Source organism: Nannospalax galili, unplaced genomic scaffold, assembly GCF_000622305.1.
Source record: "Nannospalax galili isolate Female #2095 unplaced genomic scaffold, S.galili_v1.0 scaffold934, whole genome shotgun sequence".
Classification (NCBI taxonomy): Eukaryota; Metazoa; Chordata; class Mammalia; order Rodentia; family Spalacidae; genus Nannospalax; species Nannospalax galili.
In genome coordinates, this window is record NW_008334762.1 from 369,538 (window position 1) to 383,208 (window position 13,671).

Here is a 13,671-nt window from a genome sequence, read left to right on the forward strand (position 1 = left end):
GTAAAATGACAGTAATAAAGTTAAAGAGATAGAATTTGTTGGTGAACAAAATTAGTTGATAATTCGAACCATAAATGTTCGTGATTTGGCTTTGCCTCTTCCACTTCTCATTTGCAAACTCTGCTCATGATTGTAGAAAATGCTGACGTGTAGTCATAAGTAGCTACATAAGTAAACCAAGAAATATCAGGTTGAAAGACATAAAACGATCTATCCTACTACCCAAAGAACTGTCTTTCTCGCTTACAAACCCTTAAAGTAAACCTAAAAGATTTCATATTTTGTAAAACCTATTCACAAAATATTATAATTAAAACAAAGACCAGATTACCCTTATTTTGTTCACAATTTCTTGAGTAGTAAATAGCTACTTGTATATCTTCTGAATGCTGAATTTAATCTTCAAATACAGCTACAAATAGTTGCTTTTATTTCACATAGAAAACATTTACCCAACCCACTTTTACCTTATAAGGTCTGTGTAGATTAGGCTCCTGGTACCTCAGTTTCAGTATTCCTATCATTGACAACATGGTCCAAATGGAAACCACAAAATAAAGATAATTTATCAGTTCAATTAGGTTTGTTAAGACAATTGCAATGGATCCCATACTGACATTTAATAGCACAGCCATAAAGGGAGAGGAGTGAATATTAAGTGTTCTAAATATCAAAGGCAATTGGTCTTGCTGGGCTGCAATGTATATCACTCTCACTGATGCAAGTACATTAATCACAAGGTTGCTAAATAATGAGGCAGAAATAGCAAAAGGAACAATCCATGTTAACTGGGGTATGACTCTATCAGTCCATGTAACAGCCACAGCATCTGCAGAGAAACAAATACATGAAAGGAAGTGTGTTAAGAAAGAGAATCTAACAGCAAATGTTTAAATAATAATATCTCACAGAGGAAGTACAAAATCTATTTTAAAAATCTATGAAGAAAATTTAACTTTATTTTATTGTCTTACACTTAAGTAACATCTTATGCAAGTGTTCATTTTAGCCCATTACACTGCATCATGGATGGTTGTTTTTCTGTCTTCCCCAAAAGACCAGGAACGTTTTAGGGCAAAGATGCCCCTTTTTCCTTCTATTATATGAGTAATTCACTCACTGACAGCACTATATAGTAAGTTTTCAATAAATACTTGAGTGCTGGGTGTGGTGGCACATGCCTTTAATCCCAGCACTTGGGAGGCAGAGGCAGGCAGATCTCTCTTTGGGAGATCTGCCTGCCTCTACAGCCTGGTCTACATAGTGAGCTATGGTCTACATAGTGAGCTCCAGGTCAGCTCGGGTTACAGGGAGACCCTGCTTCAAAAAGATCAAACAACAACAACAACAACAAAAGTAATAAATAAATACTTGAGAAATGCATTAGTTGTGTTGAATGGATACTTAAAGGCATGCATGCTTACTTTCTAAAACTAGTACGTAGAACATTGACAGATGCAGCCAGAGTCATAAAAGTGTAGCACAACACTGTTGTCAGAGAAATGAGACTTACTCAAATCATAGTACAGTTTAAAATATTTATAAGATGATATAAACTACAAACAGATTAAAACACATGTGACTTATCTAAGGTATAGATCAATGGCTCTTAAGTAGTGGTGATATTTTGCTCCTCAGGGATCATGTGCCAGTGTCTGGAGACTTGACTGATTTTTCACAACTGGAGAGGTAGAAGTTTGTTGTTGGCATCCTAGTGGGTAGCAGCCAAGGATGCTGAAAAACACCCTACAATACTCAAGACAGCTTTCTACACCAAAGAACTATGTCATCTAGGGTTAGGAATATAGCTCAGTAGCAGAGCATTTGCTTTCTACCTATGAAACCCGGAGTTCAATATCCAGCACCCCAAAACAAAATCACATGGTCTAAAATGTTGATGGTGCTAAAATTGAGAAACCTCACAACAGACCCATTGTTAGAGAATATTCTGGGGTTTTTGTGTTTCAATGTGAAAATACCTTATGAGCACTAATTGAATATGTGAGCCAGTATAAAAACCAATACAGAAAAATATCCATCATTCATGGGAATTCACTTGAGTCTAATTGGTACTGTAGATATGTGGTAGACAGATCACTCCATCACAGAGAAACAAGTTCTCATTTTTGGTAGAATGAGCAGAGCCCAGTGTTCCTTGAGGGAGATGTCCTTTGAAGTCGTAATTTTGTGCATAGGTAGCTGGCTTCTAGAGGCATCACCAGGACATCAGTATTCTTTCATATTGACAAATCGTAACACTTCAAATGTGACAAAATTAAAATGTCATCAATGAGTTTTTTCCCCTAAAGATTTTTCTTTATTTTTATTTTATGTGTTTGAGTCTTTTGCTTGCATGTGCACCATGTATGTGCCTGGATGCCTGTGAAGGTCAAAAGAGTCTATTGGACCCTCTGCAACAATTGTGACCTGCCATACAGGTGCTGGAAACTGAAACTGTGTCATCCATAAAAACAACAACAAGTGCTCTTAAATACTGAGTCATCTCTCTGGCCCTGGTGTCTGTTCTTGAGATCCTTATTTGTAACCAACGCTAGTTTGCTAGTTTAGAGACAGGATCTTCTATGCAGCTCAGGATGACCTCAAACTCGCAATCCCAGGTACTGTAATTATAAGAATGCATTGTCATGCCCAGCTATTAACCTATTTTTTTTTGTGTGTGTGTCTTTTTGAGATAGGGTCTCCCTGTAGCCCCAGCTGGTCTAGAAGTTTTTGGGTAGACCAGGCTGGCCTCAGTCTTACAGAGATCTGGCTGTCTCTACCTCCCAAGTGCTGAGATTGAAGGTATGCTCCACCACGACAGGCTATTAACTAATTTTTAAAAGGTTTAAGCATCACATCATTTTTCTCTTGAGTCCTACCCGTCAAGACACTCAGACCTCCATACACTGCACAGTTTCAGATACATATAGAAATATTTACTTCCCACATTACAAAGAAATTCTCCTCAACTTCTCAGTGGGCATTGTACAAGTATGATTTGTTACAAACAGAGGAGGGTCTAATGCAGTTCTGCCAACACTTGGTGGCAAAAATTATGCATAATACTCCTATAATATTCCTGCATAATTTTATGTGTTCCAAAAGTTAATTTTCTCTTTATTTTTACTCCTTTCTGCATTTTTTCATTTAAAAGTTGTATAAATGTGTGTGTGTGTGTGTGTGTGTAACAAGTAAAATGAACACCACTGAAGCTTTCAAGGCAGCGAAGTAAATGTCCCTGTCCTCAGCAAGTCCTCACTCATGTGTTCCAAATATAATTTACTGTTAATGTCTGTTTGAATCCCCTTTCCAACTTTTTTTCTGCAATTATGCCGTATAAGTAAGCATCTGGGAGGAGCATGTGTGTGCGTATATTTGGGTTCTGTGAGTGTGCATGTGTGGGTATGAAGGTGCTAGTATGACTGAATGTTTACCCTTGCCTTTGTTTACTTTCTAGTGTATCTTGATCATACTAACACCCATCCATACAATTATTTTACCTAATTTTCAGTATTCTGTCATATAATCATAAAGTATCTACTCATCCTATATTAATGGAGTTGTAGGCTGTTTTTGTTTTTTTGCTATTAGAAAACATGCTTTAATGTGTTATGCACATGCCTGTAATGCAGCCCTCTGAAGGCAGAGGCAAGAGCATCGAAGTTCCAGGCCAGCTGGGGCTACATATCAAGGCTGCCTCCAACAAAAGAAAATATGCTTTAGTGAAAACACTCATAAAAATATTGTGAAATAATTTAATGTGTGAGTTCCCTGAGAATATGGATAAACTGTTTATAAGACTTCAAAACAAAACACTCTTGCCTTCAGTTCGTAATAGTTATGTAACTCTTAGAGTACATTCTTAGAAGTGGGACTTGTGAGTATATAATTCTTTTTCTCTAATTTTTTTTTTAAATTATGGGGTGAGGGACATGCCAAGGTACAGATGTGAAAACCAGAGGACAACTTTCAAAAGTTGGTTCTCTCCAACTGTGGATTCCTGGGATCAACTCACGTCACCAGGCTTGCATTGCAGGTACTTTTATCCACTGAGACACCTCACAAGCTGATGAGTACAGTCATCTTAAAGGAGAACAATATTACAAAGGAGCTGAAGAGATCGTTCAGCGGTTAAAAGCGCTGGCTGCTCTTAAAAGGACACGGGTTTGGTTCCCAGCACTCACATGGCAGCTCACAACCACCTGTAACTTCAGTTCCAGGGGCTCTGACACCCTCTTTTTGCCTTTTTCAGCACCAAGCATACCCATGGGGCCTTAAACAAATGCAGGCAAACATGCATACAGTGAAATTTTTAAATAAATCTTTTTAGAAAGAGCAATATTGCAAAAATGATTACATGAGTTTACCAGTAACTTCACATGAATTTACCAAAACTTCCACTTACATTTCAATCTTTAATATTTTATTATTTTATTTTATGTATATGAGTGTATTGTCTGCATGTATGTGTCGTGCAGTGCCCATGGAGGTCAGAAGAGATCATCGGATCCTCTGGAATTGGAGTTACATATGGTTGTTAGCCACTATGTGGGTGCTACGAAAAGAACCCCAGTCCTCTGCAAGAGCAGCCAGTGCCCTTACAGCTGCACCATCTCCCCAACCCCACATTCCAAATTTCTTAACCATATCTGAGGCAAACAGACACTGAACAAGGAAACCTTAGTGCCTGTCTCCACACAACTCATTTCCTATTTGCCCTGTGTCAATATCCTTAGTCTTAAATATGGCTTAGAAACCTCAAGAACACCAAGGTGAGCATTCCTGTGAGCAGCATGTCAGCAGGGCTTCTGGAGCTCTGCAATTTTCAGGCTAGATAAACCGGAGCCAGGGCTCTCCTCAGCATGCTGTTCCCACACCTTCATTCTAAAAGGCCCTCTTCTTTCCTCAGGTGTAGAACTGATTTGTGAGGAGGAATATTTATTTCCTTAGGAGAACAATAAGTGAAGAAACAGGGAGAGATCTGACACTGAGATTAAAACCTTACCTGTTGAATGCCAGTCCTTCCTTTGCTATATATAGAAACCACAGAAACTACTGTCACAGGTTGGAATAAGTTTTCCAAAGTCTTTCAAATAAAATGTATCCTCAAATGCACACTATATTATAGAAACCTCATATTCTTTTAGAAATTTTCCACACTTTCCTGATATGCTTGACTAAAAAAAAAATACCCACAGTCCTTCATAATCTTAACTTTAGGAGCCTATTTCTTTTGTTTGTAATTTTCCCCACTAGTTATACAAATTATGCACTTTGTTAAATTTGGTTTAAATAATAAATAGCAAAAATCATCCACAGTGTCATCTCAGCTGGTCATTATGGTTCACTGTTTCCTTCCTATTTTATCTGAGAATGTCCATCCCGCCTTTTCTATCATTAGCATGTTATAGCCATTGTCCTTTAACAATAAACAATATGACCCAAAGAGCTCAGAATGGGGCCAGTGGCATGGCTCAGCGTATAAAGGTGCTTGACACCAAATACCTGCATTTGATCTCTGGAATCCACCTGGTAGGAGAGAGTCCACCCCTGCAAACTGCCCTCTGACCTCCGCATGTGCACACAGACACACAGTATATATATTTAAAAAGTAACAAAAAATTTAAACTTAGAATGATTACATGTATTTAACTTAGTTATTTCAAAATCATTGAGTATTTTGGTGAGCTTTAATCCTGTTCTCCCATAACTGAAGATACGGCCTTGCCTAAATTCACATTTTCACATACAGTTCCAATTATTTTCTCACTTTGAATTTGCAATACAATAAAAGTACAGACATTAATTCAGAATTTTGACCAAGGATATAAGGATATAAGCCCAATAGGGGAAGCACTGAAATCCAAATTACAAGCAACAGTACCCAGAATGCTTCCAGAGTGTCCCATAAAAGCCCAAACTATTGTGCCACGCACAAAATTACTGCAATCATTATGGTAGGCCAGAAAAGGTTTCATAATTCTTTAATGATTAATATAGCTAGTGCACTGGCATTCAGACAAATAAATGCCAGCGTCAGGGGAGCACGGCAGCAATGCAGTCTGGCCACAGCCTCCGTAACGTTACAAATGGGTCTGTGCCCACGTAAAGGCACGGACTGTGCTTACCCAGGCCTGCATTTGGTTTATTCCCACACAACCTTGATTCTCTCTGGTTCTCTCATCCTTAGAATACCTAGCCCCTTAATGAATCAACTCTGATGTGGCACACCACATGGCAGCATTCGGTAGAGCAGTCACATTCTAACTGAGGTAGTTTGCTATGGTTTTTAAACTAAACCCTCCCTTAGGTTTGAGGGATCCCAAAATGAACAAATCACCATATTTAAGGAGATAGGAATACTGAGCACCCTGATTTTATCACTACACATTTTATAGAATGCAATAAACACTACATAAAGATGCACAGTTACATGTCAATAAAGGGTATATTTTTATAATCTCCCTTAGATTTGTCTCCAGTGCCTCAAACATTCACCCAAACAAGAACAGCTGCTCAAAACAATTGGTCCAAAGACACAGTGTGATAGGTCGCCTCAAGAGGTACCAACCTGAGGTTTAATGATGATGTGAGAAAATTGCTAGCCTTCCAATTTCCCTGTTTTTCATTTCTTTCCAAATTTATTTTTATCCCTTGACTCTTTAAATATATATTTTTCTGTTTTTGAGACTTTCTTAATCTTTTTTTTCTTTTTTGAAACATGAACTCTCTAAACTCAAATTTTAATAAATACAAATACTGATTATATAATGTCACTCTACAAAAAATGACTAATGTTTTGAACACGGTCTGTGTCCTCCAATGGCACTATACGTACCGTCCTCATATTATCAGACAGTGCATAGCCACGCTTGAACACATTCTCTTTTCTAATCCAAATCACACTTTTCACCACTCTGTTATTAGAAAATTAAGAGTTAGGGCCTGGAGACATGACTCAGAGTTAAGAATACTTGTTGCTCTTGCAGAGAACAGGGGTTTAATTCCCAACATCCACATGGCAGCTAACAATTGCTATAAACTACTGTTCCAGGGGATGCGATGCTGTCTTCTGGCCTCTGTGGGCATTGCATACACAGGTGTACTTACAAACATGTAGGCAAAAAAACTCATACATATAAAATAAGGATAAGTAAATTTTTAAAAAGGAAAATTATGAGTTGACTTTCCATATTGACTAATGAACAGTGCAGAGCAGTTCGGAGTGGCAACATGACACTGAGGCTGTGCTGAAAGGCCTGTAGTTTATTTACTGTCTTGTAATTTGTGTACAAACCTGAGGAGAGAATTTCCTTGGGTGTCAGAACCGTCAAGTAGGAAATGTTAGCCAGTAAAAAAACCACAGTTATCAGAGGTAGCGCTGTAAATATGCATTTAGGAATTGTTTTATTGGGTTTCTTCAGCTCCCCTAAAACATAAAAAAGAAAAATTAGACTTGGTAAAAACATATTTCTTAAATTTATCTTTAAAATTGTTCATGTGCCAAATATTGGACCAAGTTCTTTCCATTCACTCTGCCACAACACACACACACACACACACACACACACACACTCACACACACTCAGAGGCAAACTACTGTGCAGTGATCCTTTTCTGGGTTCTGTGAAGAAAAGGAGAAATTTGGGAAACTTGCCCCTGCAAATAGTAGTATTTCTGAATATAGAAGAATTTGAGCCCACAGTGCCTATTTCATTTGGAACTTACCTCTGCCTTCAGGCTCCTCAAGTAGGAAGTAGGAACTGAGTTCAGGTTATGGGAACAGAATAGTGAGCAAAAACTACATGAGGTTTAGTTTCTAGAAGAGAAGCCCCTTATTAACTAAGCAGTCACATAGACACAGTTAAAATCATGAGCACAGTAAGTGGCTATGTGAGCTCAAACAAAGTGCAAGTGGAATGTGTCACACGGCAGGTTGGTGGGCCTTTTACTATCTCTGTTTAATTGGCACACTGGCTTTTTTTTTTTTTCCTTTTTCAGACTGACATTTTTGGATGTATATGTATAGTATATAATCATTCCCCTCCTGGCCAAAGTACCACTTCTTCTATAAAGTGTTCTTTTTTTTTCCTGGATGCCAATTTAGTCACTGTTTCCCCCATCAGACTTCAGCAAAACCGTTACCTGTCCTGGGAAAGGAGGAGAAGAAACTCCCTGGGTAGAAGATTACCTCATGAACACAGTTCTCAATGTATATATTGAAAAGAGTTAAGGAATCACTCAAATTCTTTCTGTAGACTTTTAGAAATCATTTTTTTACAGCCAGGCATGGTGGCATGCACCTTTAATCTCAACACTCCAGAGGCAGAGGTAGGTAGAACTCTATGAGTTCAAGCCCAGCCTGGTTTACATATTGCGTTCCAGGCCAGCTGGGGCTATAGGGAGACCCTGTCTCAAAAAAACAAAACAAAACAAAAAAAAAATCATTCTTTTATTCCAATAACAAGTACAAATATGAGGGAAAATAGGTTGAAGATGTGACTCTGACAGCCCTTGTCTAGTGCATGCCTGAGGGCTCATGTTTGATTCTGCAGCATCACAAAAAGTCATTTTTAGCACCATATATAATAGATTTTCTAGAATGGTCTTATTTTCAAACATTGTCCAATTTGTCACATTTTTTTCCAATTTCATTGTTCCCTAAGAATTTAAGCTATGTTTATAGCATTATATATAAAATACAACCCTAGCTGGATATGGTGGCACATGCCTTTAATCCCAGCACTTGGGAGGCAGAGGCAGGCAGATCTCTGTGAGTTCAAGGCCAACCTGCTGTACATAGCAAGTTCCAGGCCAGCTGGGGCTACAGGGAGACTCTGTCTCAAAAGACCAAATAAGGTAAAATAAAATACAACCTGTGCCTTAAACTGAAACAATAGAACCAGCTATGCACTCTCCAGATTTCTCCTGGAAATCCCTCACTGCCAGCATATGAAAAAAATTCTTTTCTCAAGAATTCAAATCGTAGGTCAATAAGGCTAAGAGAATTTAGAAAAAAAGCAATGCAATTGTGGTATAAAACAAACTGAAAATAAGAAAGAAAGCAAAAGAAAAGTAAGGAGAAGAGAGTTGCTCTGAAGTCCAGGAGTTGGTCAGTTTCCTGTTGCTGCCAAACATTGTGTGGATTTTCTAAAGTATAGCATTATTTTTCCAGTAATATCCCATTTTGTTGTTTAAATGTAATTTCTGTGACCTAAAACCAAATCTGGTAACTAATAAATATCTATCCTTTATCACATATAGGATTTCTTCCATCTACCCAGGGCTTGAATGTAATGTCCATAGAGCAAACTAATATGAACTGATTAAGCACTTAAAGAGTCAAGAATTAACAGAGCTCTATTTTTAATCCTCCTTGCACCAGTTACTATTTGTGAGCTTTGACATCCTATTGGTTATTGGGGCTTCAAATTGTTTAACCATCTATTGGAAGAAAGAGAAATTATAGACACAATAAAATTCCTCTCCCAGTATCTAACAATAAACACTTTAAAAATGATTGTTGTTAAGCTGGGCGTGGTGGCCCATGCCTTTAATCCCAGCACTCGAGAGGGCAGAGGCAGGTGGATCTCTGTGAGTTCAAGGCCAGCCTGGTCTACCTAGTGAGTTCCAGGACAGGTGGGGCTACAGGGAGACTCTGTCTCAAAAAGACCAAAAAAAAAAAAATGTTGTTGGGCTAGAGAAATAGCTCAGTGATAGAACACTTGCCTAACATGCATAAGGCTAGCATTTTAGCTCCTGCACCTATCCCCACCCCACTCCACCCCCCAAACATGTTGTTAATGGCTATGGTTATTAGTTAAAGTTTTGGAACAAGCAAAAGGGCAACTTCTAAAATTAGCTGTAGCTTCTCCTGGGCCTTTTACTTATTCTCATTACATATTCAGTTTGTGGAAAGGTGACTGAAATTAGAATTTAATTTATAATAAGAGGCTTATATAATAGGAGTTATTATAATTTGTAATAATAACAACCAGACCGGCAGTGAATATCCTAGGGCCTTGATCTCGAAAGACAGATTGCTCTGACACTACACAAAGTCAGATGCCTATAAATCACATTTTATAGGTTAAAAAGTACTATTTAAAAGTCTTAAAACTGATTTAGTAAATTAACCACCATAGTACACATTAAGAGAGGGCCAAATCCTAAGCACTAGACTACCAGGGAAGATGTAAATGCTTTTTGGCTTTTTTTGCTTTGTTTTGTTTGTTTTTGTTTTTGAGAAATTGTCTTGAACCCATTATGTAGCCAGGTTGGCCATGAAGTTCCCATCCTCCTCAGCCACCTCCCAAGTGATGGGATTACAGGCATGACCTACCACACCTGGTTTTACCTGGTACTGGAGACTAGTGCATATTGAAATTCCCTCAGCTTTTGTTTACTGTCAGCTGTTTGAGAGGAATTCTATATTAGTTCATATAATATAGAATTATATTATATGACCTATATAATTATGTTATTATATAAATATAATTTATATATTTCAGCAGAGATAATTACCTAATGATAAAATATCTCTGGCAATGGAACAAGATGAAATTTGCTTAAATTGAATCAAGAGATTTTCCTTGCCCCTAAAATTGCAGTGGCCTCTGAAGTCACAAACTTCAAGAGAAGATACTCATCATGATTGGGAAGTAGGGAGGCATTAGAATTAAAGGGAAATTTTGTTCAAGAGTCAAGTCTGTTTGTATTTAGCCATAAAGGAAAAGAACTGGTAAAATAACATTGAAGTTGAGGAAAATGACATAAATGAATGTGAAAGGAACTGAGGAGGTAAGAGAGGAAGGATATAAACTTCAAAGATAGAGACTGACTTTGAAAATGAAAGAGAAAAACTATTATGAAAGGGAAAGACATTAAGTCTTGCCTCAGAGCTGTCAAGTGTATCTATGATTCTTTTGTGTTTAAAAATACTAAAGACCCCAGTCTACATACAAAGTGAAGTCCAGCACCTGATACTGGGCTCTGAGGTTCTGAGTGAGCCAAGGAAGCAGCATTGCACTAGATACCTACCTCAGCTGCCCAGCACTGCCATGGTGAGATGGGGTCCTGAATCTGCAGGAGCAGGTCTACCTCAGCTGCCCAGCACTGCCATGGTGAGATGGGGTCCTGAATCTGCAGGAGCAGGTCTACCTCAGCTGCCCAGCACTGCCATGGTGAGATGGGGTCCTGAATCTGCAGGAGCAGGTCTACCTCAGCTGCCCAGCACTGCCATGGTGAGATGGGGTCCTGAATCTGCAGGAGCAGGTCTACCTCAGCTGCCCAGCACTGCCATGGTGAGATGGGGTCCTGAATCTGCAGGAGCAGGTCTACCTCAGCTGCCCAGCACTGCCATGGTGAGATGGGGTCCTGAATCTGCAGGAGCAGGTCTACCTCAGCTGCCCAGCACTGCCATGGTGAGATGGGGTCCTGAATCTGCAGGAGCAGGTCTACCTCAGGTGCCCAGGAGCTCCAGGCGGGGGGGGGATCCTCTTTGGGGCTCCTGTGATCATTGTTACTGGTAGTAATCCTTTTTTTTTTGGCTAATTTACCATTTAATGCACCCAATGCTATAGGACAACAGCATCTATAATGTATGCATGAAGACTATAGTTTTAGCATTAATTTCAAATGCTTGACATAAATCAAACCAGTTCAATCCAAAATCAATCTGTTTGTTTGAGGGTTTTTAGTCTTGAGTTCTCTCTCTCTCTCTCTCTCTCTCTCTCTCTCTCTCTCTCTCTCTCTCTCTCTCTCATTTGTGGTGGTGCTGGGGACCAAATCTAGGATCTCAAGGACACTAGGCAAGCACTCTAACACTGATCACTGTGCCTACACCCAATTTGTATTATATGAACCTTTATCATTACATTCATTTTTGAAGAGATGGCTAAGTAGTCAAGAGAACTTGCTACTCTTGGAGAGAATCCAGGTTCAGTTCGTAGTACCCACATGGTGGCTAGCTACTATCCATGACTCCAGTTCCAGGGAATCTGACATCTTCTTCTGGTCTCATTGGCAAACAACTCATATACATAAAAATAAATAAATCAAAAAAGATTTTAAGAGGGAGAAAAATGTTCTAATAAAATATAAAATAGAATTAAAAAATAAAAATAGTAAATAATCTAAGTGCTTCATACCCACTCATAACACAACAGCCTGGTATTACATCATTCCTGAACTCAACAGTTTCACAAGAGGGGATTATTTCCACAACATGATCATCCATGCATTATCAGAAAGGAAACTATATTAATTCAAGGGTCCCATAGTTTTGGTTCCAAAAAAAAAAGACAGATGAAAAAGAGAAGTTTTTCAATAAAATAAGAAGTTTGGAATGAAGGAAAAGAAGTAGCAGTAGGTGACAGGTTCAAGGGTTGTATGTACTGATGTAGAAAGTCAAAGTGGAAGCTTATGGAATCATTCATTTAAAACTCAAAACACTAAAATATATTCATTTCATAATACAATATATCAGACATGGTTTGATTTTTAAAAAAAAAAAAAAGATTGATGATTACCTGCTACATAGGTAAAGCATCCTCCACCTGCAAAAGCAAAGTATCCTTGGAAGACTGCCTCTGTGAGCTGAGAGAGCTCTGGAAAGTCCCCATCAAAAGCATTCTGAAGCCTTTCTACATTCTCCTTCTTGCCTCTCAGCAGCATGAACACCCCACTGAGAGAAATGAGGCCGAGGATGCCCACCTTCAGCACTGTGCTCACTGCCTGAAGCCAAGACAGCTTTTTCACGCCTCGAGAATTCAGAATTCCCACAAGCCACAACACCCCCAGAGCCAGACATTTCTTTGGTAGATTTGGGGCAGAGCAGCTGGGATAGAAAGGCTGGATGCCATACTCAGCCAGCAGCAGAGCCTGGCTAGCAATTATTCCTGGGCCATGAAACAGGGTGGTCCAAAGTCTCAGGAATGCAACTGAGGAGCCGAAACATCTTTTGATAAAGTAGTAGTGAGCTCCACTGCATGGGAAGGCTATACCTATCTCTGCAAAGCAGAGAGTGGTGCTTATAGACAGTAAGGCACAGGCAGCCCAAACACACAGGGAGAGGCCCACATTCATGCGAGAGTACTCCAGGACCCCTTTGGGGGACACAAAAATTCCTGCACCAATTATATTAATAATTAAAAGATTTGTCCCCCAGAAATAGCCAAGTTCTCTCTTAAGCTGTATTTTCTTCTCTTTATCCATTATATTTGAGAAAATTTCAAATTCTAACTGAATTTAATTTTTGAATGTCTCTACCTGACCTGCTGAAAGGGATGTTGATGGATGCTCCAAAGTATAATCGCACTGTCCTTTTTGCTCCACTTTTAATAAATATAGTCTATTTTCAATAATTAACGATGTATATGTGACATATTCAAATAAATAAAGTACATTACTTGGAAGCATTTAGTTTGACTTCTTTTAATTATTACCAAAATAAGACAGTCAACTGGGGGGAAAAAAAGACTTCCAAAGAACACAGAGATTATAGTGCAAAGTTTACCCAAAGTCCCATGTCTGGAACATTGTTCCTAGTTCTAAGATGTGTCCTAAGACTGCCTATCTTTGAGCTTTTTGAAAAAGTTCTGTTTGCAGGGAAGAGTTATTTGTCCTGACTTAAGACTGCTCGGTGGGAAAATCCCTATCTATAGGTCATTT

At 38.8% G+C, this 13,671-nt stretch overlaps 1 protein-coding gene across 1 annotated transcript; it reads right to left on the bottom strand.

Moving 5' to 3' along the window:
- Window positions 1-428: 428 nt before the first annotated feature.
- On the bottom strand, window positions 429-13,215 carry LOC103731159 (solute carrier family 7 member 13-like). Its single transcript, XM_008829470.1, has 3 exons — window positions 12,531-13,215; window positions 7,298-7,429; window positions 429-829 (listed from the first exon to the last, which is right to left on the bottom strand). The coding sequence occupies exons 1-3, from the start codon at window positions 13,213-13,215 to the stop codon at window positions 429-431; spliced, it is 1,218 nt and encodes a 405-aa protein (XP_008827692.1).
- Between the last annotated feature and the right edge of the window lie 456 nt (window positions 13,216-13,671).